The following is a 27,621-nucleotide window of genomic DNA, read 5'->3' on the forward strand; positions in this document are numbered from 1 at the left end:
GAACTTGGGAAATGCTGTTCCTAGTGAGCATATCAGCCTCAGAAACACTGCCTGGGAGAGGGAGCTCCCTATCCTGTTCACCACATCCAGGTTTAGAAAAAGAGAAACAAACGATCACGCACACTCCCTTAGGAAATCCTTAGGATGTGCGCCCTGAGCGGGTTAACAGACTTGTCTCCTTCTTCCCTTTACTCCCACAGAATTAAGTTTGACATTTATTGTATTCGTATCGCAGCCTCACTAGTGATGATCGGATCGCTTCAGGTTCGCTGACACACAGCCCGTGGAATTCTTAGAGAAACTGGAAGCGTTTGCACGGCGCTCTCGAGCTCTCCTTCAGACAGCCGCGGTCAAACTCACGAGCACGCTTCCGTGGCACTGCTCACAGCCCAGAGCCCAGCCAAGCCGTGCCCCGGCATCCCGGGCACTCCGCAGCGGGCAGGGCGGGAGGGCTGGGGGGAGTGGGAGGGAGATGGGTCAGAGGGAGGATGTCCCGGGAGATGGGTGGGAGAGACAGCGGGCGAGCTGGGCTGGGCTGTAACGCCCCCCGCTATAAACGAAGGGGCCGGGCAGTGGAGCGAGAGGAGCGGAGCGGCCGGGGAGGGAGAGCCCAGCGAGACCTGAGGAGAGCAGCCCGGCGCCGTGCCAGAGCCGACGGGGCTGAGCCGCCCGCTCTTCGGCGTGCCGTGCGGGGCTACGGCGGTGCACGGCCTCCGCCGAGCCAGGTAAGAGGAGCCCCGACCGCGGCTGTGCAGAGAGAGCTCGGCCGGGAGGGCGCTGCCGGGCCCCGGGGGGCAGGAAGGCGGCTGTGGCTGGTGAGGTAGGGTCGGGTCCGGCTGCGTTTGGGCATGGGTAGGATGGAGTTGGCAGAGGAAGCACCTTATACCTGGCAAAACGCAGGCATTTAAATCCCGCGCCTTACCTTACCCACCGAGAACCACTTGTTAAGCCGACATGTACTTGTTTTGGAGACGGACAGACGTCCCTCACGTTCACAGCCTGCCACGTGCATGAGCTCTCCTGTCTTTGTCATCTGCCTGAAGATAAAGCCGAGGCACCCTCTGCCAGATGGCACCAGCCAGGCACTTCCCAGCAGCCAGCCCTCCTACCCCTAGGCATAGGCAGATGAGAACTTAAAGCATTTTTTTAGTGTTGAAATCTATGATGTAAGCTAACCAAAAATCAGCAAAGGCAGTGCCCAACATTTTCTAGACTTACGCAAATATGTTTCTTTTCAGAAAAGAAAAAGAAACAAATAAGCCAGACAGTACAACTTCTACCAGTTAGCAACTAGTGCTGGTTTCATCAAAACTGAAGTAGCATGCAGTCTCCATAACCAGACTCAGACCTCACTCCTACTTCCGAGCACAGCTTTGATTCTTAAAACTGAATACAGAACGCCCTTCAACATCAACGGGTGAAATTCTATAACACCTACTGCCTCCTACTCTCCCTATGTTAAAACCCCAGTCATTTATTGATATTGGAGCTCTTATTCTTCCAATCAAATCCACCAATCAGATTGCGGTATGGACAAGCACTAACTTTTCAGGATTTAATTTTGCTAATTTTTATATTTCTACAAACACACTGGAGTTAATGAGTTGTATGGCAATAAGTGACAGCAGGATTCTGTCCAGAGCTTGCTACAGTTCACTGTAAATTTCCATCCATTAGTGGCTGTACTTGTTTTGACTGTTGTGTTACACAGCACGGAGCAGTCTAGTAAACAGACTCAGGCAAATTAAAGCCCCAAAAAGGGATTATGTTTTTGTTTAGTTGGTGGCAAGGAGCAGGAGGAGAGGGGGCTGTCATACCTTTTCACCTTCGCCACTAACATGATTAGATTTTTGCCTGAGCAAGAAGGACTAAGTATGGCCTGGAGCAGGTAATTACCATGGTGATCTAGAAGGGCTCTTTCCGCTCCGTTTTAGTGTCTGACAAATGTTTCACACTCCTGACTGCGTCAGTCCCTTTTGCTTGTTGCCGTCATAATCTTTTATAGTATCTTTCAAAAATATGAAGTGTCCACAGATTAAGTTTTCATTCATTTATTAAGAATTTTAACTGTGTGCCTTTCCATCAAGAACATAGCATTTCTGTTGCTTTTCCCTATTACTTGAACTGCAGAGCAGAGAAATCTCAGTTATTTCTCTAATGCCCTGTCTAGTTTATGTTGCTAGACAGAGAAATAAAGAGGTTGAGTACAATAAGAGACGGAAGGCATGTTTATCATGAAATCATCAGTCTCATTCTCTCCTTACTTTTAGCAAGATAGTATTTGGAAAGAGTTAATTTTTGTACTGGAGGAAAGCAAAAGTAGAACTATTTCCTGCCTTATTGCTTGGAAAATGTACCTTGCTTGGGTTGGACGGCATATGTGTAATGCAATTAGAAGTTACTGGCTTAAAATACAATAATTGCCAGCCTGAAACTCAGTGTAGCAGAAGTGAGGATAGTGCTGCCTTCCAGTTTAAAATGTCACAATTCCACAACCTGCTGAGAACAAGATGCAAAATTTGCATGTGCTACCTGCTGAATATTATAATCTTTAGTTAGGATCAATATCTAAAAGTATCTGGAAACGCATCTTTTTGCTACTGGTTGTAGCACTGCAGAAGCTGAGACATGCTGAACAAAGATAGTGACTTATTTACACTTGCGAGAATAATTCTGCTGAAACATAGGGGCTGTGTTTACAATCATGCAGATAGGAGTTGGAGAGCCTCACATGAAAAATTTCAGATAGTGAGTAGTCAGTGCATCTTTATTACTGCTATTTCTTATTCTCTTTTCCATAAAGGAATACATCTAGGGAGTCTACTTGCACTTCCTGTGGTTCTTCACTACAGCTCTGCTTATTAATGTGTAGTTTAAAGCTGCCATGAAGTACAAACTCCTATTAGACTGTCCCAGTTAAACTTTTTATGCAGAGTTATAATCTTGGATGAAAATGTTTTAAACAGTCACAAATTACTTGTACTTAATCACTTTCTCATCTTATCCTTGGACCTTCCTGTTATCCAGTAGTTACTAATACGAGGAGTATTCACAAACTGTCTCAGGACTATTGCTGCCCATGTTTTAGGGCATCTAAGCATGCTGTGAGAACCACCAAGTTGTTTCTTAATGCCTGGCACATCTCTGTCCTACACTTCAACTGTCCTTTTCTCTCTTGGGGACTTCATAAGAGCATAAGTTTTGTCATGAGTTGGATAGTAGACATGGATATTTGTGCATTATTTTAATCAACTACTGTGACTCTCTCTACTTGGTTGATATTGTGCTTTTTTTTTTCATTTTATTCTTTAGAGGTGAAATAAACTAAAATTATATCTCAATATATTACACATAAAGCTGAACTGGGGAAATGGGCTATTAAGGGTAGACCTACTTAGGCAGTCCACTCTCACCTGTCTGCAACAGGAATATTGGCAACTAAGCAACATATCTACTCTGGCAACCAAAATGCTAACCTGAAGAGGTCTGAACAACAGCAATAACCCCAACACCCAAAGCTGTAACGAAGAGAGCTTGGGCAGGTAAGTGAAACAGCACAGACAGAATGGAGACTGCTTATTTAGTGGGGAACTGGATCATACTTATTCCAACAAATGACAGAGCATAGAGGAAAAGAGGAAGTGAAATAAGTGCCAGCATTATGTCATCCTGATTCCAATGCAAGCTTAAGATTAATTTCACATCAGACCCCTGTCAAATTCTTACATCTTCATTTTAAGCCATCATCTCTCTCCGGAGAGTATAATCTCAAAATTCTTTCAGACTTGCAAGCCTGACAAGGCTTACAGTTGTGAGAGCTGGAACATGGTATAACCCGGTCACTACAGGCTCATAACAGTCTTTTTGTGTTGTTTAGCTAATCCAGGCTTTCAGTACCCTCACTGCAATTTTAAGCCTCACCTGGCATCCTGCTGATGTCTGCACCTCATGTTCTCAGTTGTGCAACAATTCTATTAGAAATTCACTGGCCCTTTGTACTTACATTGTGTTCTGCCATATGTTCCTTTCAAATTTTAATTAGCAATTTTGCTGCATTCTTGGGTAGTAGTTTTGATTTTCTGACAGTTTCTCCTTCAGGAATCTATACTATTTTTAAGAAATCAGCCTCTGCATTGCTAGGATCAAGTTTGAGAACCTAGGAAAGAGTGTAGAGCATCACAGAGACATGTTAAATATTTTGTAGAATTCTGAAAACAAATGGAAAATATGTATTGCTTATCAAAAGAAGGGAAAGTGAAGGGAAGACGTTTTCTTCTTTCTTACTCTTGTATGGTTAGTATACGTCAGGCTAACAGGTATAAAAGGGTTGCACTTAGAATTGAACCTAGCTAGTTATGAAGACATGCAGACAGGTTATATTCTAAAGGTGTGATATTATTTCACAGGTGAATCAGAGAGCAGTTCTAGCATTAAAATTTTATACCAAGTTGAACATTTTGCATGTAGACACTAGCTCAAAAACATTGGAGTTTTAAATAGACACAGAAGGATTTACACTTCAAGTATAAAGGTGCACGGCCCTCAAACAGGAGGTCCAAACACTGCATCCTGAAGGTCAAAAAGGTTCCAGTGAAGATGTTTTTCCATATACTTTTCCTATTGCACAGAAAATTACTTATCTTGTTGTTTTGTGCCACCTCCTTCTGGTCTTAAAACCCTGCAGTGAAAGCAAGCCAGTAAGCTTTTGCTAACCACAGTATTTAAATTCAATTTTTATCAACAAATGTGTCACTTAAAATCACTTTCACCAATAAAGTCATTGTACTCAGAACACTTATACCATTTTATATGCCATCTTCTAAGACTTATCCTTTGCCCCCCTCCAAAAACAAAAAAAAAAAAAAAAAAAAAATTGACAGATGTTATCTAGAAGAATGTGTTGTTTTTGGAACATTTGGGAGAATTTAACAAATCTGACAAATAAACACAAGAAGTTACGATATCTGCACTTTTTCTTACCTGCACTGTAACAAGCAAGTGAAAAGAGGTGATCTTAACTGTAAATCCTAACAGTTGTGATTGAGACAAAGTGCACATGAAATAAAATAGCTGGTCTAATGATTTACTGACTTATCCTCAGATAAATGATGGATTAGACTAAAATTACTTGGAGCTTTCAACTGAATTGCAACTAAGGGTAGGAAAATACCATGCTTAGAATGACATGCTGTTAACTATTCTCTGTTGCACCATCATCTGACAGAACTACAGATTTGGGGCTGTTAGGCATCTTTTTCAATTTTCATTCTATTTGGTTTTTGCTTGTTAGCAAAACTGTCCAGGTCTCCACTATATAACAACACTAGCTAGAATGCATGGTTACTATTTGTGGTGTTTATGTGCTTTTATTGTAGCTGAGTAGCATTTCTCTTATAGGCACAGAAAATGGGTAATAACTGAAGACTACCTCTCAGCAGGAAAGTGAGATCAGATTGGCAACGAATGGCATGATTGAAGACAAAAAGCCAGCTTCCACTCAAGGTAACATTGGCAGTATCTAAAGAAACCGGTACTGAATTTGGGCAGGGGCAATGTTTAGACAGTATTTCACTGTCTGAGGTAAAGGCTAATATTAGAGTTAAGGCCAGAACAAAGAGTGATTTCTTGCTTGTTTTCAGCTAAATCATCTGTTCCTGTATTTCTGGGTCATACCAATTTGACAAATTCTGATCAATAGCTGGCTAGTGGAGTCTAATAGTCAGTAGATGAAAAACAGGAACAAAAATACAAAATAAAACAGCATTCCTGAGTCCTCTCCATTTTCTGAAAATTGAGAGGGTTACACCAAATGAGAGCACTGTGCCTCAGCGTTTTTAGCTCAGAGGGACTCATGCAAATAGTAAAACATTCCAGAAAACCACTGAACAGCTGTACTTTTATGCTGGGGGGCTTACGCAAGGGAGAAAAATGCACTAGCTGACTTCCCTAAAAATGTTCTGTTGGCAGTTATCCTCAATTTAACCCTCCTTTAGCATCATTACAGCCTGGGCAGACCCTTTGCTCAAAGCAGCCAGCACATGACACACAAAGATGCAGACTGAAGTTGTTTATTTAGAAACCATGCCCCTTTCAATCTAACTTTATAAGACGTGCGTCTCCTTATTTTTCTTCACAAAAATTGTTTTTTTGGCTTTTCTCTCTTCTCCCCTAATTTGTGTAACCTCAAACTAAGTGTTTATACAGTTTTCCTTTCCTCCCTATGAACCCAAGAGTGAGTCAACTACTACTCTTGGTAGCTGCCCAGAAGTTTCTTCCTCCTCAGGTACTGCAGTTCATGTGGGTCAGGAAAACACTTGTTTTCTAAGTGGAACTGTAACTCTTCTGCTAGGTTTGTCTCTGTTTTACTATTGGCTTTGTTAACTGACCAACAGCAACTTACGTTAGGAGAGTTGCAGTTTGTCCTTAAATCAAGCTTTTATTTGGGTAAGAAAAAAAAATATATGTTTATGCATGTGCTTTCCAAAAAAACTCTTTTAAAAAGGGCTTAAAAATATTTTGAATGCAAGTACGTTGTTATCATGCTGTTTCGTTTCACCAAGAGTTCTTATGCATACCATCAGGAAAAAAGTCACCTCAGTGCAGGGCAGCCATATATTCCTCACCTCAATTAATAGTTGTCCTAGCAGTGAAGTAGAGCTACTGTGGCATATTTTGGAGTGCACAGTGCTATCCTTCTCAGTTATGTTTGCTTGAAAATCAAGAGTGCATTTTACTCAGAGTGCAATGATTCACAGCATGTGAGCTTACCCTTGTGGTGTTTTTTGTGTGTTTGTTTTTAGTGGATTTGGTTGATGTTTATTTTTATCAGGTTTGGGTTATTTGGGGAGGGAGAAGCAGGGTAGGGCAGGTGCATTTCACCTTTTTGGGCTGTGCCATCCTTCTTGGTTTTGTTATCTTTCTTGGTGGTACTCAGTACCTATAAGGGAAAATTCTCAGAGCCAGAATGGTAAAGAGATTTCAATAATTGAATAAATTTTACACTGGGAAAAAAAAGCAAACAGGAAACAAGCTATACACATTTGGCAGAACATCTATTTTGCTATCATTCTATTAAGCATGCAGCTTTCCAGACAAAGCACTAGGGATCACAGTATGTTTTTTTCATGGGCAGTAACACCTTCCACACTGTTTTGAATTAAGGTATCTGACTCTGAGCTTTCATTCTCTTTGATTAACCCCTTAGCACCTTAGTAATCCAACTGACTTGTATCAAAAAAAATCACAGATGCATTGCTTATCTTCGTGTTTGGCTGCTCATCAGATTTTCTCCTAGTCCCCTAAGAGGAGTTTTGTTTAAGTGAAAGCAGGACTGGGCCTCTATGTTCTCCATGTTACACTTACTAACAGCTACAATGCCACTAATTTCTCTTGGGCTTAACTGCATTACCATTTTAAAAGATTTTGGGGAGGAAGGAAGGAGGGAAGAGGTCTGAATAACTCTTGTACTTCAGCAGTTACCCATACTATTTTCTTTCCTTTCTGCCTTTGGTTTCCTTTTTTCTGACCCTAATGAGGTATTCATTAAGAAGCCTCCATGCTGATCCTGTGCTTTTAATCTTTTAACTTTTCCCTCCAGGCTGTTACTAACATTTTCATTTAAGGAAAAAAAGTCTTTTCTGAGGCAGATTGCCATAGTGCAGTATTTTCCCACCATAAGAATATCTAAATTAATTATATAACAAAAATAATCAAGTGTCTCAATCAGACCCAGTGAACCAAGTCCTGATATGCAGGGCTGAATTATGACACATGGAAAACAAAGCGTCTTTTGAACATGGGCGTTGAAATCTAACATTCATTTCCTTACACAGAAATTCACAATACACTTGCTTTTGCTTTAGAACTTCTCCAGTAGGACAAACAATATTTTTCACAATGAAGTCAAAAGAAAAAATGCTCAGCATAAGATTTGTTTTTCCCCAGAGCCAAAACGCCTTGACTAGCAGGAAGTTTGATAGGAGTCACCAGCCAGGTTACTAGAAATGCAACGCTGTACTGGCTAACATGGAAGTTTTAACTAACATGACAAGGTGCTTTAGTGACTTTGATATGTCTTTGTCCATGTATGAATGCCGCATCTGCACGAGTGCTTGTTTTTCAGTTGATGTTTTCGCTACTAAAATTTATCAGTCACTTTAACCACTGGTGATAGGTGAGAAGCAGGAGTGCAGTTCATTAGAGGTTTTTACATGAGTGAAAGCCTTATAAATGTGTGCAAATTTTTTTTGTCTCTACCACTTTGACAGATTAGCTCTTGCTGCAGATGAAAATGCATGTATTGCCCTGCACGATGCATTTCTCAAACTTGAGAAGTCTCCTCTAGCTTATTTATCATTTTACATTTTTATATATATTTCTATATATCTTCTATACTTTTAGGTTAAAAAAAAGTAGAACTATAAAGTATAATCTGCAGATAGGACTGTGTGTTCTTAGACATAAATAGCTTTAGATCCCCCCAAGGCTCCACCCATATTTAGCTTAATGGCAGGAAGAAGTCTCTTTGAGGATTAATGTATATAAGTAAGGCCTCACACACAGCATAGTATTTCCATACTAGTCAAATATTGCTGATGTGCTCTACAACTTAGAGGAAATCTATGCACATAAAGTCTTGTAGCACCTTTCTTACTGTTCTACAAGGAAGTACAGAAATGCAGTTCCATCACTTCTGTCACAGGATCTTTGATGTTTTTAGACTCCACATTACTTTTGTTTTCAAGAAGTTTTAAAGATTTGCAGTGGGAATATTGTGCCATCACCAGAATAGCTTGACTGCTACTACTACAATGCAAGTTTCTTTAATAGAAGTAGACAATGAGAAGGTGACTGAAGTACAGACAAATCAACTGGTTAAATTGAAAAACGAGATCATACAAATGAGAAAACAGGAAACTCACCTTTTCTCAAGTATTTGATGTGAGCTCAGTTTGCTAATTATATGTGCATCATTTTGTCAACATTGCCTTTCATTCCTCAGTTCCATAAAGGTAGCCATCCGAGTACTGTTTCTTCCTGCCAGGTCCAGTTCTTGTCATAGCAATGCTTGGAACAACTGGTACCTCTGAGTTGTACCTTCAGCTGCAGGTGCTGTCTTTGTATATTCAAACATTGTTAAAAAGAGCAGATCTTCAGGCTAAACCAGTAGATATTTCTGTGCTGCTCATACATTGTCTCATCCTTGAGCAACAGCAGAGGAGAAGGGCTCTTGTTTTGCCTTCAGAGCAAGCTGTGGAAGTGACCTTCCCAAAATAAGACTACCTTCCAGGTGATAGCTGTGTTCCACTGGACTTGTGAAACCAATGAGTAGTACAGATATCTTGATAGCAGAACTAAGGGCTCACTAAGACATTCGCTTCAGCAAGAGTGAATGATCAGAGACTGAAGATATTCACAACAACATGGAAAACTGTAACTCCTTATTAAGCTCTGAGCACTCTGCAGATTTCCTCCCCTGACTTAGGAAGTAAAAATGGCAGTTAGTGCTTATGAGCTTAAGCTCATATGCTTATGAAGATACCCACAAGATCCAGTGAAGAGCACCACATAGCTTTAAACTGATTAATAGGTATATGATGTACCCAGTAAGTCAAACCGTGATTCTTATACGTGACCTGAATTCATATGTGATATGTCCTCTTCTGATAGGAGACCGGATAAGCGCTTTCAGCGGTGCTTTTTTTACTTCAGTAAGTCCTCCCCCACCTTGTCTCTCCAAAGCCTTTTTAATGTAAGGCTGGAACATAGAATTGAGTCAAGCCAAGAATTAATAACAGCTCCCTTATGCCTCAGGTTGGCGGAGTTCACTGTAGAAGTTTATAGTTCATTCTCCATGGAAATAATGATGCTAATAGATGTGTGGTTAGGTGTCCAGAAGCTACATTTGTGTAGAATGTGCACTGCTGTGCAATTAAAAAAATACTTTAAAACTTCTTATTCCATGGAACTAAGCTATCAAAATAGAAACTTAAAATTCATCAAGTTATTTCACTTGCTCTTAGCAAACCTGAATTTGATTTCTGTCTTTTATTAAAAATAATCACATGGGGCACACTATATTTTATATAGGCAATTCTGGCTGCAATAAAGGAAATGTGTTAATCCACTCATTTACTATCATTTGGAGAAAGTAACTGTGCATCACGTAACCTTTCACAGCTCAAACTAATCTCACTTTTATTCGTTCTGGGACTTGATGGCTTCATTCTTGTTAACTGTGGACTCTTTTGGGTACTTCCAAATACCCTAAGGGTACCTACATAACGAGACATCACATCTGAAATTATGAATGTACACTGAACTGTATGTTTAGAATAAAACAGCATCTTATGTTGCCCTTCAAAAATTTTTACAGGTTAATGTTGAAAATGTTAGAAGTTCTAGAACTGCCATGATTTGAAAGACTTTTCTCTTTCTGCCATTATGCCTTAAATGGGGCTGTTAAAAAAAAAAGAGAGGTGCTGATAAGTCCCTGTTAAGTAATCTTTAGGTTTGCATACTGATTATAAATATTTTTTCTCTCGTTTATCACCAATCTTCCTTTCTGGTAAAACTAATTGATAGAACAGAGATTCAATAATAACAATAATAAATAATAATCCATGCTGATGGGTAATGATAGTTAATGGCCTCATTTAGAAATATTGATATATCCAATTGTCTTCTGTGTCTTTTAGAAAAAAATGGCCATTTTTTACCCTGTGGTATAAACAAAAAGAGGGACCATCTTCTGCTTCAACTCATTTTTAAAAAGGAATTTGGGTATAGGTTAATAAACTAAATGAGAGAAAGAAGATCTTCATTTCTGACAAGCCTGAGCAAGTGTCCCAGCACTGGGACATGGGGATATCACTTAGAGATTCCATTTTCAGATATCATCTTCTCTGAAGCTTTGCCTTTTGATGTTTAGTTTAAGAACACTGAACTAGAATTCTTAAGCTAGGAATTTCTTTTACATTCTCGTTTTATTTTATTTTTTTTTCAATTTTCAAGTTAGGGCTATATGGATAACTTTACATTCCTATCACTTAAGTATTGGATGTATTGTATTTCCTTAAGTCATACTAAACACGAGAGAGTGTGCATACTTTGTTACAGTCTTGGTCAAAGAACAAGAACAGATTGCTCTCAAGGATAAACAAGGAAGAGACCAGAAAGTTACATGGAAAGCTGTAAGCTACCCAGAAGACTGGGTACACCATCAAGCCAGAGCAAGTGATGTATAAAACCTCCACCTCACCAAAATTTCCCAAGAGATTAGATAAACAAACACAGTGCATGGTGAGAATGGCGAGTCCTGCAGTGTTTTGGAGTGCACATTTACATTTATCGAACCTCAGAATGGTTTTTCTCAGCTGTTTAATGGAGGAAACTAAATTTTGTGCTTACATATGAAAAACTCCCAGAGAACAATGTTTAGTGTTAAGCCCTAGCCTAGAAGACCAGAAAAATGAAATCTATGAACTAAAATACTTACTAAAAGTCAGTTACTATACTTTTGGCTATCCATAATGAATGATCTGATGATCTGTGGGTTAGTCAACAAACTTTATTAAAAAAATAAAAAATAATAACCTTATAATCACCATGCTAGTGTTCTAGTGAGGTTGAGAAATTCTAGTGAAGTTAAGCAATCCTTCCTTGAAGGAATACAACTTTGTAGAAGTATGGATATCAGGATTTCCCAACTCTTGGTAGGAGAAAAAAAAAACAAAACAGATGAGGAGGGAATTGGTAGTTAACTGTGGCCAAAGAACTAAATTGCATAAATAAGTATTTCCAGTGTTCCTGGACCCTGCAAGTACTACACGAGTACATGAAAAAGTTGTCCAAGCTTTCACTTCCCCTGCAGCTAACTGTAACATCTGCAATGTTAATGCAGTGTAAGCTGTTGGAAAGGGCATCCAGAAGGTTTGTCACATATTACATAGAAGTATTACTAAATGCTTAATAGTACCACAAAGCTTTAATAGAGGTGTTGCTTCTCTGAAACCAATATTTGTCTGCTTTAAAAGTCCTTCAATTGTAGGGACTCAGACTGGGTCATAGTGTCCTAGAACTAGAACAAGTCTGTTGCACTCCATGCAGAACATGGCACTTTTCTCAACTGCCTCCAAAACTTTGGGGATTAACAGAAGACTCTTAGGGCTGTCTAAGAACAAGCGGCAGTGACAAGACTGGCCCTCTGGATTGTTCCATCTCCCTTTCAAACAAAAGTGGTCAGAAGCTGCTCTGGTAATACAGCACACCAGCGTGGAGCGATCACAGCCTCTATTGATTGAGGCCTTGAAACATTTTAGGGGTTCTAGACACTGTAGAACAGACGATTTGGGTCGGTGTGGTTGGAAAAGATACTTAAATTTTCAAACGATGAAATTGTTTACAACTCAAAAAATACATTCTACGCAGTTTAAAAATCACTATTTGATAATAAAAGCTGTGTGGGATCACATTGCCATTTCATCACAAAATTAGTTCTGAAGTTGCTTTTTCAGCAATGAAAACTTCCTTGAAATACACATTTGAGTCAAAATAACTTAGAATCACTTTCACTAATATTCTGTCTGATATTTGGAAGAATTATGGTTTGACTAATAACAGGCATAGTTTAGAAAGAAATGTAGTTTACTGTGTAGGTGCCACTTTTTCTTCCTACATTATTTAGGTAAATTATACTTCTACTCTCTCTATTAATTTTTTATTTTTTATTTTTATTTTTTTTTAATTGAGCCAAGGCAAAGCTTTATAATTTAACTACATATGTCTAAAAGTGCCAGGGCCTTGCTCCATGACTTCCTGGTGCAAGAACTGGACTGAAGGTCTGCAAAACCATGAACATAGTAGAATAAAGGAAATTAGATATAAACTAGTATGTAATAAAAGAAAATGTGAGTGGCTCACACTGGTACGTAATACTTTACATAAATACAGATGTTTTTGATAGAATTTTGTTTTGTATTTACATCTTGAATAATTTTGAAAGTGGTATTTTGAAAACTGAAGACACTTGAATATTAAATATTTTTAAATAGGAAATACGGACCTCTAGTGGTCAAAAATTGTATTATACTAGTTAAATTCCAAAACAATTCAAGTATCACTGTGCTAAACTGTCTTATTTTCCTACACGTTTTCCTCCTCCCGTACCCAAAACAAAGCATTCAGAGTAGCGTCCTCCTGCCTGATTTCAATATTCACTCACTCCTCAAGCATTGATGTTTCCAGATGAAAACATCTTTTTATCTGCCCTTTTCGCACATAAAATTTGTCTAAAATTGAGTAAAGTTGAGAGACATTTAGGAAGCGAGGGAAAATTAATGAGAGTAGCCTCTGAAAACACACAGCAGAGATGCTCATTCTTTTCAGCATAAATTATGAAAGCCATCATACAGAAGGACAGACTCTTGAAATGTGCAAGAAATAAATACAGAGAAGTTCTTACAGAGAAGGTCAGAGTAGATAAACAATTTCTGTTTACAAGGTAGCAATAACTAGTCTTCTGCTAGCTAAAAACCAAGTGATAAACAATTTAGAGTTCTGAGGAAGCAAATCCTATGAAGATATTGGCTCTTTATGCATCACGTACATAAAGCTAGCACAAAGTTATTATTTTTCTGTCAGCTCCAGCAAGGAGAAAGAATCTACATATAAAAAGATAAATATTTTATTCTTAAGTATAGCTTATATATGTATATACACATATAAATTTACAGTTCTGCAATGCAAGACTGCCAAGAGAACACCAGTACACATCTCCTCTACGTGATTCAAAGCAGCAGTTGTAAAAGTAATAAAGCACAAATAAAAGTTTAATTGCTGCACGTTAAGATAGTGTAAGCAAAACACAAGTTAATTAAAATTTATTTCAGATCAGTGTCCCACTGCTGCAAAATGCATGAATATGGATGACACTCCACCTACCTTATGGAATAAGTAAGAGTAATAATTGAGTGTAGAAATATATTAGCATAGGTCGTACAAATACACATTTATACGGGTTTTTTTTTCTTCAAAAGTATCAGAGCATACTTCTGAAGTAAAAAGTTAAGTACCTCACTATGACTCAGGCACATAGTAAAAGCAAGCACCACAAAACTGACAGCAGTTTCAGTGCAGCAGCAGTTGCTTTATGCAAGACTGAATAGGAGGACATCTATGCAGAGGCCAAGTTACAGGATTCCGTAAATTCTACTTGTTCTCATATCAAATCACTTTTTGTTCCAGAACTGCAAAAGCAGCACCCAACTTGACAGTTACAAATAAGGATCTTTTGAAGCTTACTTCTGTTCTTGCTGCTCCTGACCAATGCACAGACAGGGTTCCAGTTCCACACTGCCTGCTGCCGTTACATTTCAGCAGTATGTTTGCTTATTGTCACTCAGCACGAAGTCAGACACTGACCTCTGTGGAAGACAGCAATAGTGATGACAGGAGGCCCGGATACACTGCAAGGCCACGATAGTGTCCTTACTGCTTGAGTGTCTGCATTGCTCTCACCCTTCTCAATTCACATATCAACTGTAGACTAAAAATACTTCGTTAAGCTATGAATGAGGAAAACTGGCTGTTAGAAGAAGCAACAAAAGAGCCAGGAGAAAGGTTTGCAGAATGTCCAGTCTCTTCCTGCTGGGGACATTATTCACAGGGTTCCCAAGCAATTGTCCTTCCCCCAGCTCTGGAGAATGGATTTATGATTATTACATGAGCATAGGTTTTCTGCAAGACTGTTTGCTCAGACAGGAACTGCACTCAATTTGTTTCTTATGTTCATTTATCTTCTAAATCCATATTTGTTAAACAGTAATTCTTTTCTCTGGATGGATTCCTACTGCTTTTGGTGCAAAGTATTTGTGGAATATAAGCTTGGTTCTGCTCAGGAGCTCCAGGAAGGCAAGGAAGGGGCTGAAGTAGGACATGAAGTGAAAAAAAAAATACATTTATATTTAAAAAATACTGTGAACAAAGGGGTTGCAAAGCTGGGTAGGAAAAAAAAGCAGTGAGATAAAGCATTTGGGAAGTATCATTAGTTTCTCAGCAATTAGAAAAAGAATACAAGAAATTAGGAAAGGAGTGGGAGCTAAAATCTCCAGATAGAGGGAAAAAGCTTGGACCACAAGAAAGTAAAGATAGTTCAATACTGAACATACTGTTCCAAACATATTGCAGCCTCTTCTCCCTGTGTAATAATTTTGTATAAAATTAGAATGCATCATCCTCCAACATGGTAATATCTCATTTATGAGAAAAGTAAATAACCTACCATCAGAAGGAAAAAAAGCACCACCACATTTCCTAACGGTGGCAGGGTTGTTCAGTCAGTTTGCTTAGTTTGTATCAAAGCAAATATTAAAAACACATTTTTTTTGTTTGAAAACTGACTTGTGACATCTGCTTACCTATTTATAGCTGATGAAGTTCTCACAGAAAGCCACTGTCAGTGTGATCTTATCTTTCAGCAGGCAGAGTGCTGTTTACCTTGTATGGGCCTAGCATTCCTTGTTGTTTCGACAGGCAGTTTAATTAGGATGCATGTTCACCCAACAGAAGCAATGAATGAAGTGGTAAATAATAGTCGGTAGAGCAGTCTCAAGCATTTCATTATCAGTGACTCATTATAATCATTGTAATTAAAAAAGATAAAAGGTCAAACAGGACAGTAACATACAACAGGGGTTTGCTGCTCACCAGATAATTTGCTTTAAGATTGATGCTGCCAAGCCATTCACAATCACTTCAATTCAGTCTTTGTAGAAAAAGCTCCTTGTGTATCAGCCTTCAAATGATCCAATTATCATTATGTTAACTCAGGTCATTTAAGATGCTTTAAATGGAATTATCTGTGTGCACAATTTCAGTACTTGCTTTTAAGTGGACAGTGGTTTATTCTGTTGTGGTGAATTCTAAGAGAAGAAAGTTGCACTAACCACTATTTCTGTAGTCTGTAATACATCCTATGTGGAAGCACCTGCTTTTATAAAGTGTTTATAACCATTTATCTAGTCTTGGAGAAATGTCTTGCTCAACCTTAACTGGGCCTTGCATACTTTACTGCAGGCCTGATTTGCAATGCTGACTTCAGTTTCATAGTGCTGACTTTTGACCACTATCTCAGTGGATAAATAAGCACAGGATATAAGATAAAAAGTGATTTGGGTTAGAAGGGACCTTCAAATCATGTAGTTCCAACCCCCCTGCTACAGGAAAGACTCCTTTCTCTAGACCAGGTTGCTCAAAGCCCCATTTGCTGCCTGTGGTAGTGAACAGAGCACACAGCACCAGCATGTAGGTGGGGCAAGGTACATATTGCCAGACTTCGGTGTTGCAGAATCTATTATTTACTGTCAAGCACTTTCACAACCAAGGGCTGAATAAGAGGATTTATCTTGAGGTCTTTTTGTGTTGGTGCGCCCTGTCCTGTGAATAGGATGACCTCCCACAGAGCCAGACACCAGGTACTGTAGATATGGCACAGTGAGAGCCAGCAAGATAAGCACAAATTGCCATATGTGATCAAAATGGAGTACATATGTGTAACATCAGATGTATTTGCTTAACTTTGTAACATCTTAAGCATGGTAGAAAAAGATGGTGTCATTTTGAAGCATCAAGACTAATTCACAGAATAAATCAGAGAGCCTGGTAGATATTTACATATCTTGACAAAAGGTTTGTCATTGGCTGGAATTATCTAGATATTCCAATATCCAGAAATATCAAGATCCTAAGTCTTGAGATTGCCCCATTTGATTTACTGAATGAGCTTACTGATGCAGACCTTAAAATAGAGCACTAAGAGGGAAAAAAAGAATATTAAAACATAATTAAGTGAGGGCCGAAGAGAGACATGCTCAAAAGGTACTGACTGCAACCTATATTCTGTGTTCAGTGCATGGCTTTTCCCCAGACCTCCTGTATGGGCTTTGCAGAGGTGTACCTGTGTGTCACTTTCCTGTTAAAAACAAAGATGAAAAAGTCAACTATTTAGGAATAAGATTTGTCTCCTAGCTGGAGCGCATCAGTCATTAACACAGTAGCATTCTGCCTTTACCAGAAACGTGGAATGGCTTGGGTTGAAAGAACCTTAAAGATCATCCAGTTCCAACCCTCCTGCCGTGGGTTGGGTTACCACCCATTAAATCAGGCATTATCAGGTTGCCCAGGGCCCCACACAACCCACCCTTGAACGTCAGTGCTAGCAATGAAAATAATGAGCAACTGCCTCCTTAACAACACAGCCCACACTACTGAAAGAGCAAGTATCTTTCTGAATATATATTGTTTATACAAAAGTGACATTACAGGGTTTTTTGTTTGTTTTAAAGCCAGTATATTTCACTTAATCTTGTTTTCAAGCAGCACAGACTGGGTTGGGCTGACAGCTGTCAGGATCCTGCACACAGCAATAAAAATTACTCTGCGATAATAACTATCGATTTTTATTTTTATTTTTCTAAGTTTCCTTTCTTTCTTTTTGTTTTAAGTGAAGACTGGCTGTTTATTCACTCTGGAAGTTTAGTATCAGACTCACAGCTAAAGCCATAAATCATTAATAAGGAAATTAGTCCTGCAAAACACACAAGCCCTGGCAAACCAAACGAGTGCCATATTTGTACAGTTTCCATAGAATTGATGTGGTCTAGAAGTATTTTTCTTACTTCAATACTTTTTACTTAACATAAGTTAGTAATGTGAACTGTGACTTCTCTAACATCCTTAGACTCTGTTTCTGAGGTTACTAATTAACAACAAAGAAGCACAAGCTTGGATTTTCAGAGATTTTTTTTCTTTTTTTTCAGTCATTCATAGTTCAGCATCATACTTCTAAGCCAGACAGAATCTAGGTAGCTTCTAAATATTTAAGGTCCAGCAGAAGACTATTCACATCAGAGATCAAAATAACTCTTATCTGAATTCTTTTCTTTCTTTGTACTTTTTTTTTTTTAAACATACACAGTAAAATGATAGAGTGCTTAAGCACAGTTTCTGAGATATGCAGATAGCTTTGCTTGAGAGATACAGCGCTTGATTATAGGAAAAAGTAATCTAAGTAAAGACTCTGAATGTACAGCTATCTGCCATTTTGGGTCATTATTTTTATAACATTTGCTCATTAACATATTGTTGTATTTTAATCTGGAACCTCGTTCAAAAAATTGAAAGAAATCTGTTGGATTCTTTTAGTGTAAATGAAAATTAGCAACAAACAACCAACTCCTAGCACTGTTGTTTCTGCTATATTCTGCAAGGTCAACTTTAAAATAGAAATCAGTTGAGAAAACACCAAAAGACAGCATGGCTCACCCTCCCTTCTTTCCCTCCCCTCCATTTGTTTATTTCAAAGGCATTGAATGCTTCTGTGTTGGCTCTCCTTGACTTTTAGGACTAGAGGGAATAGCTTTAAGATGCACCAGGGAAGGTTTGGGTTCGATATCAAGAGAAATTTCTTCACTCTTGAGAAAGAGTGGTGATGCATTGGCACAGGCAGCCCAGAGAGACAGAAGGGTCACCCACCATCCCTTGAGGTGTTCAAGAACCGTGGAGATGTGGCACTGAGGGACGTTGTTAGGGGGCCGTATTGGTGGTAGGTGGATGTTTGGACTAGATGATTTTAGAAGCCCTTTCCAACCTTAATGACTCTATGACTGTTTTAGCAGATATAAATTGATCAGTTTAAGATGTTGGCTCACTGCTTCCTCAGTATTTTCAAGAAGCTGTAATGATCAAGATTATCGAGACACATCTGTTATAGAAAAAGAATTTTCCCTTCAGTTTTTGTGGGCTGAGAATCAGTATTCTTGGGTTGATTTGGGCATTGTTAAATTATTATTATTTATTGCTAAACTGTTACATACTGCATGGCTCACTTCCAGGTCCCTGTAGGGTCAGATTAAATCCCCTCCTATAGGTATAGCAGCAAGGCTGCAACATATAATCTACTCTTTTGCTCCAAATCAGCAAAGAGCAAAGTAAAAGAAACTGCTGGTTTCATCCGCCTGCCTTCCAAACAAAAAATGAAGAGAAACACACATTGTGAATTTCCCACTCAAGTCAGTGTGAGTTCCAGACAAACAAGTGCTTTGTATTTGAGGCAACCGCTATCTATGGTGTCAGGGTAAAGTTTTGCAGAGAATGAACTGCATGTTCACAACTTGCAGATTGCAGACCTGATTACTACTTCTATTCAAAGCCAGAAAAGAACCCTACGCTCATGTTTTCGGAAGGAAATTCTGACTTCACTGACAATGAGGGCAAGATATGGCCCAGAAATTATAAAATTGAGGAAAAGCATGAAACACCAGTAGCATTAGCTGTATGAGACAAGCACATGGAAAGAAAAGCAAAGGAACACCAGTAGAGAGATAATACCATATATTTATGAATAAAAATTAAAAGGGGAAAAATCTGTTTCCATTGCTTTCCATTTAAGTTTTTCAGGAAAAGTAGCGAATAATAATGGGGTACCTGCAACCTAGTTTTCAACTGAAAGTCATAGGCAGAAGTCAGTTAATGAAAAGCAGATTAATTGCTGACTATTCCATGTCTTATGAGTAAGAAATGGAATTTGCTACAATGATTCGTATCCCCAGTTAAACAGAAAATCTTGAGATTTAATTGAAACTTAAAAAAACAAAAAACACCCTAAATCCCTCATGAACTATTTTTATTTCCTCTTTTTGCTCCTCCCCCCCCCACAGGTTTGATCTTCACACTGTTTCCCTGAAACAAGGCCACAGCAGAAGAGATCAAGATGGTCCCAAACTATTCTACTGAAGAAACTGTTAAGAGAATTCACGTCGACTGTCCTGTTTCAGGAAGGCACAGTTACATCTACATTATGGTTCCAACTGTTTACAGTATCATCTTCATCATAGGCATATTTGGGAACAGCCTGGTCGTTATTGTCATTTACTGCTACATGAAATTAAAAACAGTGGCCAGCATCTTTCTGCTAAACCTGGCACTGGCTGACTTGTGCTTTTTAATAACTCTGCCACTCTGGGCAGCCTACACGGCCATGGAATACCAGTGGCCTTTTGGCAACTGTTTATGCAAGCTAGCATCAGCAGGAATCAGTTTCAATTTGTACGCCAGCGTGTTCCTACTCACATGCCTTAGTATCGACCGCTATCTGGCCATAGTACATCCAGTGAAGTCACGAATCCGGCGTACCACGTTTGTTGCCAGAGTAACCTGCATTGTCATCTGGCTCCTTGCTGGTGTGGCCAGTTTGCCCGTCATCATTCATCGTAATATCTTTTTTGCGGAGAACTTGAACATGACAGTCTGTGGCTTTCGATATGACAACAATAACACAACACTGAGGGTTGGGTTAGGCTTATCCAAGAATTTACTGGGATTTTTGATCCCTTTTCTTATCATACTAACAAGCTACACCCTGATTTGGAAGACCCTGAAGAAGGCATATCAAATTCAAAGAAATAAGACCAGAAATGATGACATTTTTAAGATGATTGTGGCAATAGTGTTTTTCTTCTTCTTTTCCTGGATTCCTCATCAAGTGTTCACTTTTCTGGATGTATTAATTCAATTACATGTAATAACAGACTGCAAAATCACTGATATTGTGGATACAGCTATGCCCTTTACTATTTGCATCGCTTACTTTAATAATTGTTTGAATCCTTTTTTTTATGTTTTCTTTGGAAAAAACTTTAAAAAATACTTCCTTCAGCTAATAAAATACATTCCACCAAATGTCAGCACACATCCAAGTCTCACTACAAAAATGAGCTCCCTCTCGTATCGACCACCAGAAAATATACGCTTGCCCACTAAAAAGACTGCTGGGTCTTTTGACACTGAGTGATGCACTTCGCTATATTCTTTTTTCCTGAACAAGGTTGTGAACGAAGCAGCATGAATGACAAAATCCATCTGCAGTCCCAGACATCACAGCTTACTGCTTATTACAGAAACATTAAATCACTTCAGCAAAATCTCACTGCAAAGATTTAGCAGTGGCCTTCTATTTTACCTTGTGTGGAGGACTGCCTGATTTTCATTTTGTTTTACTTCGTTGAAAGCAGCATAAATGATAGGACAGGTACATCAGAGTTTGTCAGCATTCTGCCATTTACTCAAAACTACAGATCATCTCTGAACTCAAAGGAAAAGCTTTTGTAAGTGACGTGAATTATGAAGAACCTGTTTTGCGCATGTGAGCCAAGTTTTGCCAAGTTTTGTTTCAGGCCCTGATGGAACTACACTGCTTGGTTTTGGGTTTGTGGGTTTTTTTTTGTTGTAGGTTGTTTGTTGTTGTTCTTTTTAATGAGTCATTTGTCATTGTATTTATAACTTGTTTCTCTAACATATACTTTATCTACAGGCCCAACTTAAACTGAAATTTAAGGACCATGAAACTAGTCTCATTCTGATTTGTGCTACTATTTTCCATTTTTAAATAGCAAAATTTCATAATATATGCAATAAAATGCAGGTTTATTTATTAAATATAGAATAAATATATTTTTAGATTTATATTCCTAATTAGAGATTTCAAACATTTCTTCAAGCATTTTTATCCCAATGGGTATTTTTATACTCGTAATATATACACATATATATATATATATATATAGACAGACACACAAATAGGGTTTCCTCACATTTCTCAATTGTGTGCTGTGCTGACTGAAGAACACAGCTTATGGAGTGGGCTAATCCCATGCTTTATGCAACTGTTGGAAAACAGAAGTCGTAGAAACCTTCAAGCTATTTTTGTAGAATAACCAGAATAACTCTGAGAGAAGTACCAACTAACGAGATCCATTCAGTTCTTCAAAATTCCTGGACATTTAAGCTCGGATTCTGACAAAAGCATTGTGATGCTTTTAGTCATATCACTAAATAAGCAGGACCAAACTTTGTCCTTGGCATTTACTTCATTGCTGTTTACTTATATGAAACTGATCCTAGAATCAGGATTATCTGCTCTATGTAGACCCACATTTTATTTTATGGAACAATTTTAACAATTTTTAATTTTATACTAGCATAAATCAGAACAAAAATCTGGCTCAAGCTCTCCACAAATGAAGGGGAAAAGGTGATAAGAAGTTCCAACTCCTGAAATCCTCACATATCCTTATAAATCTCAGACAACGAACTCCAGAAAATATTTGCCTGATTAACTCCCATTTATTTTCTTCAAAGATACATGAGCTCGTAAATACTTTCCAACATAATAAAGCTTAAGAAAAAAAAATTCCAAAAATTCACATATTTGTCACATAGACAAATACACGACCCTGGAGAATTTGTGGTATTTATAATCTTCTGAATGATATCTTTAATGTTGCTTAGTTAGCAAGCAGCTGGATTTTCTATAAATTCCTATTTACAAGGCACTGTGATGATTCAGTAAAACCTCTACAGCTGTACTTCACTAAAAAATGCTTTTTCATTGAAGGTTGATTTAATTGAAAGCTATTTTAAAAAAATCTGATACCTGAACGTGTCGTTCAGGGACAGCTGAGTTATTCTCACATATAGCGCTTTATTTTCAGCTTATATCCTTACACAGGTGTGTGAAATAGCCATTCTTTGAAAATAAATACGGCAGCAGTGCCATGCATTATAAATAGCATCCAGAGCACACAGTAAGCTGATGAAGGACTATCAGAGCTTGCCATTTATCTGTATGACATTTTGTTCACGTATACGCGTACAAGTCGAACAGCATCAGGAGCCCCAATGGAGGAGGTACCTCTTTCTCAGACACGATTCGGTGTGCTGTGCTTGCCACCTGCTGGACACAGCCACACATTTTTCATCTTAAAAGTTACTAAAGGAAGAAGCAGCAATATTTTCCTGCCTCTTGATAGATCTGCAGGTCCTTGCCTCTGGCAAAACTTTTGTAGAAGTAACTGCTTCCTGGATGGACAATTTTGTATTCAGCTTCCTTGGGAAGGAGCAAAGCAAGTGTTTCTGCAACACCTGCTGATTCCTTTGGTCACCAAATACCAGTGTCCCAGACCACCACAATCATAGCTCATTTACAAAGTGTTGACTGTGTTACTACAGGAGATATCTCAAAGACGCACATAAATTCTTTGACTATTTTTGCATACATATATAATAAACAGAAAAAAACCCATACTTGTGCAAGCAGTAACTAAGTATTTAACTGAAATGACTCGTTTATTATCAGGAAGACAAAGAAGCAGTCAGCAGTGACTATGAATAATAAAAATAACTATCACAGGACAAAACAGACCAGAAGCCATAGCGATTTTCATCATTTCAAGCTATATCCTGCATTTTCAAGAGCATGTATCCTAGCTGCTGGTGCTACCTGTGTCGTGGGAAAAAGCTAGGGCATGCACATTCTTCTGGGTTGCTCCAGGAAAGGATTGCAGCTGTTGTGCTTTGAACGAAATGCTAGCCTTGAATAGATAGCTAATAAATAAATAACTCTCAGATATAAATATATTTTTTTTCTAAGGGGTTGGAGAATGGTCAGCAGCTGTCAAGGACAGAATCCTATTTTAGCATTTCCTAAAACAAAAATCAATACATACTGAAAACCACCTATATCTGAAGTTAAAAGTCTCCAGCAAATCTAACAGGGCAGCAGCAGAGCTAATGCCTCCTGAGCACAGCTGTTACTGCATGCAGCCATATGCAGTATGGGAGCAACTGCAGATGCTCCCACAGAGCCTCAAAGCAGAAATCAGTTGAAGTCCCCTTCTCCTTTAGTAAACTCACACCATTTTCTTCACCCATCGTGCTATAACCAGTGCAGGTGCTGAGAACACTTTGTTGCTGATCCTTGCTATCCCCTACCCACGTACTTGCTGAGAATCCTGTGCTGGAGACCTGTGAGTGAGGCATGCAGAACAGCAGTGCCATGGGGTGCAGGGTCAGGCCCTTTCTAATCACAGTGTCTCATTGAAGCACCTCAATTTAATTATTCTGACCTTCAGCATGCAAGAGGCAAAGACTCAATACAAATTTGGTTTTTGTCTGGTCATCTGTTAGGTGCAGATAAGAGCAGAGCCTCCTTGGCCTTTGTGATATGCTTGGGACTGCATGTTCCATACTGAGGAGCAGGCAGAAGGCTAGAGAACCTACTCCTTGCCAACAAAGGACAGAAGAGTAAGGTTTGGCCCTGTGCGACTCTGCCACTTTACAATATCTTTGTATTGAGCCTTCTTGACTTAATATCAAAACATGAACTAGTTTCATGTACTTCAGAACAAACTCACTTTCCTAAAGAACACAAAGTTAGTTGAGATGCAACAATATTACATTTTAAAAACAAGTATCCAAAGTACTTTCTATTCTTAGGGTATCCAAAATTAAAATCCTTGATATGCTTTTAGTCTGTTCCTGTACTCTGGTATGTGGATCTCAAGACCTTAGAGGGGCAGCGCTTAGCCCTAAATATAGGGTATTGCAGTTATGGACTGTTGACTTGTATGAATGAATACTGTCCCTGTGCTGGAGGAATAACTGATAAATCACATTATACTGGACATGGGGTTGGACTCGATCTCTGGAGGTCCTTTCCAACCCCTACAATTCTGTGATTCTGCGATGTACATACATAACATTTATTTCTATTGTGCAGTTGTCCCTTATGATGTTTCACACTCCACTCTATACTGGTTGGCCCATTAAATGCCTAGTCTGAATCATACTGTGTGCTGAATAACCTTAATTTCAGCAAAGCCCTTACAGATACAGTGGGGATTAATTTGGGTTCTTAGCTCAAACAATTGTTTTGTAATTACACTGTTAATTGAGGTGCTGCAGAGGCCACATGTCCTTTGCTTTACCAGAATCACTGTTAAGATGATGGTTCTCATCAACTTGGAACTGCGACAACAGCAGACAATACAATAGGATTCCCAGGTTTGGTTTGGTTTTGCTTGCATAGCTTCAGCAACAATTCATCTTAGTGACCTGCTTTTTAAGTATTTTAAAGTGCAAGTGTTCCCAGGGAGAAGAGTTCACTGTGGAAACAAACAAACAAACTAGGAGGAAATGGGATGGAGCAAGGAGAAGGCCTAATAAGGAACTTGTTAATTTCAGAAATACTTACTGCTGTATGCAAATAATTCTATTTTCACAAATTTCTATTTTGTTTTCTGTTTGCTTTTAAAGAACCTAAGAAGAAATCTTTCAGCTAAGGGTTAAGAACTTTCAGAAAGTTTGGAGAGGCTCTTCTAAGTGTCTTTAGAACATCCTGCTCAGTTTGGAACATATCAAACCATTCCTACCCAACTCACAAGGTCAGGGTCTCCGGTTCTGCTCTTCTGTGTCACAGGCTTGGCCAACGTACCATCCCACAAGCTAGTGCAAAGCAATGAGGTTGTTCTATCAATCACTAAGTCCATTTTATCAATGACCTCGCTACCAAGGCTGAGTTAACAAATCCGCTGTGCTAATGACAGAGCTGTCAGGCTCATTGTCGCTGGTGAGTTCTGCAGACGTGGCTATACAAGAAATAAGTACAGACCATGTTTGAGAGCAGGATCCCACAGTCTTTGTAGTGGTCTCGTGCTGTGTCCTTCAGCTTTAAAAACACCCTATGAATAACGTGTCAAAAACTAGATATTTTCATTTCAGTATTTTTGTGCAGTCATGGTTTATGAAGTGGTGGCTGTGTTTCCTATTTCAATAGAAATAGCTTCATATTGTAAAAAGTTACTATTATAAGAGCTTCTGTTGTCTGAAGTATTACGAAAAGATACAAAACTGGTCATCAGTAGGTAGCATCTTTGTGAAAGCCATCTCCGTTGCTGTGTTAGTCCACTCAAAGAAGAGATTTATTTCTATCTTACTCTAAGTACTCCAGTATTATCAGTGTCTTAGAAACCCATCAGATAACTGTATGTCCAGGAGAGGCAGATAATGTGCTGCATATAGATCTGTATCAGCTTGGCCTACCTAGCCTGAACTCCAGGCTTAGTTTAGAGCCCAGTGTACAAATACAAAAGAACAGAAAATATATACTGCAGTAGTACTATGTATAATTAAATTCATTGAACAATTATGAAATACTAAAGGAGCTAAAATAAGGCTATTTTCTTAATTTTGATCAAAGCGCTTTTATTTTTATACCCTTCTCTAAGATTTTGGTTTTGCACTGTAAAAAGCCCTCACGTGTAATAAAATTTGCAGACCCAAACTCTTCTTTGTATAAAAGCAGCCATGAAAAGAGAGGATGTTTATGATTTGCAGGTTCAGGAGATGTAATTTCACCTAATGGAGAACTGTTAATGTAGAACCTGGTCATTTTGTGTGTGTAATTTGATCACTCGAAGTATAAAGGAATATGCAGCAAGGCATACTTCATAGCATACTTTCTATGTTAGACTGTTACGTGGTGCAGTGTGTATCTTCAATACAGCAAAATGATACTTCTGCTATTCTTGAATTTCTCTGTTTATCACTGGTAACTTTGTATGCTATTGCCTGTAATTTTTAGATGAGCGAGCAGCAGAAATGTAGTGCTTTGCTTTAGAAAGGATTATCAAATTTTATGTTTTGGTAAAACTGGTAATTTTGCAAAGAAGTAATATTTTCTCACAGAAGCATTAACATCAAGTTGATGGTATTTTAAAATATTGAAGATATTACTCTAAAATACATTTAACTGTGTTGGTTCAAATTATTCTTTACACCACATGGCTAGGTTGTTTTGTTCAAATTCAGTTTTTCATCAGACCTCCAAACAAAGGTGTTTTTAGCTTTACTTTTCAACAGAGGTAGCAGAGTTTAGGAAGGACAGGAGCTGACAAGAACACTGGACTCCAAATGAGAACATTCTTTTCGTTTTCTTTTTTTTCTTTTTTTCTTTCTTTAATACAGCTCATAATCTAGAAACTCTGAAGTTGCAATGTGATTTTGTTTCGCTCAACAAGGCTTGTGAATCAACGTTCTGTTATTTAAAGAAAACTTTAAGCTAACTGGTAAAAATATGTTCTACTTACTGCTTCAACTTGGGTAATATTCTGCACCTACAATGAATAACTACGCTCTCTGTAAGATCTAACTTCAGTTTTCCTGCAGGGCTCACTGTTACGTGAGTACTGGATATGCTTTGAGAGCATAGCAGACGAGCTCTAAAACACCAACATTCATTGCTGTAACCCACAAACAGGTGCTGGATTTAAACAGGGCATTCGGGCAAAATCCTGTCAAGATGCTAGAAAATATGCAGTATATTTAAAAAGAAAAAAAAAAGCAAACCCACTATCTAACCTATCTAAGGCATATTCTGATTTTGATCTCTTACCTCCAACCCAAAAGAAGATTGCAAAGCTTATTTGCAAGATCATTTTTTTCCTTACACTTCACTTGAAGTTACGCTTACCTTGGAGGTGTTTGAAGGCCAAGTTTTCTACCAAGCTAATTCAAATACTGACAAGGCTGTTCCATGACGGAATATGCCTTTATCTCTTCTGTCGTATCATTTGATTGATGATATGCCTGTGTCAAAGCAGAAGCCAGTCGGCACTGCAAAGCTCCACAACTTCCAGCCATGAGCAGATTGCCACCACCACCAGGCAGAGTAGCACTTGGGCTCATTAGCACCAAGTTTCACTGCAAATAAACTTTACTTATCTGGCT

At 38.6% G+C, this 27,621-nt stretch overlaps 1 protein-coding gene across 2 annotated transcripts; it reads left to right on the forward strand.

Annotated features, from left to right (window-relative positions):
• Positions 1-581: 581 nt before the first annotated feature.
• On the forward strand, positions 582-26,176 carry AGTR1 (angiotensin II receptor type 1). Of its 2 annotated transcripts, XM_052686816.1 has the most exons (4): positions 582-725; positions 3,427-3,542; positions 5,398-5,502; positions 19,716-26,176. In XM_052686816.1, the coding sequence occupies exon 4, from the start codon at positions 19,769-19,771 to the stop codon at positions 20,846-20,848; it is 1,080 nt and encodes a 359-aa protein (XP_052542776.1). In that variant the 5' UTR covers positions 582-725; positions 3,427-3,542; positions 5,398-5,502; positions 19,716-19,768; the 3' UTR covers positions 20,849-26,176. The 2 variants fall into 2 exon arrangements, with proteins under 2 accessions (XP_052542776.1, XP_052542777.1); XM_052686817.1 differs by lacking the exon at positions 3,427-3,542.
• Positions 26,177-27,621: the final 1,445 nt, after the last annotated feature.

The sequence above is a fragment of the Tympanuchus pallidicinctus genome, unplaced genomic scaffold (assembly GCF_026119805.1).
Source record: "Tympanuchus pallidicinctus isolate F22 unplaced genomic scaffold, pur_lepc_1.0 scaffold22, whole genome shotgun sequence".
Taxonomy (NCBI): domain Eukaryota; kingdom Metazoa; phylum Chordata; class Aves; order Galliformes; family Phasianidae; genus Tympanuchus; species Tympanuchus pallidicinctus.

Coding starts and splice junctions, on each gene's coding strand:
- AGTR1 (XM_052686816.1), top strand. CDS start 19,769: ATGGTCCCAAACTATTCTACTGAAGAAACTGTTAAGAGAATTCACGTC.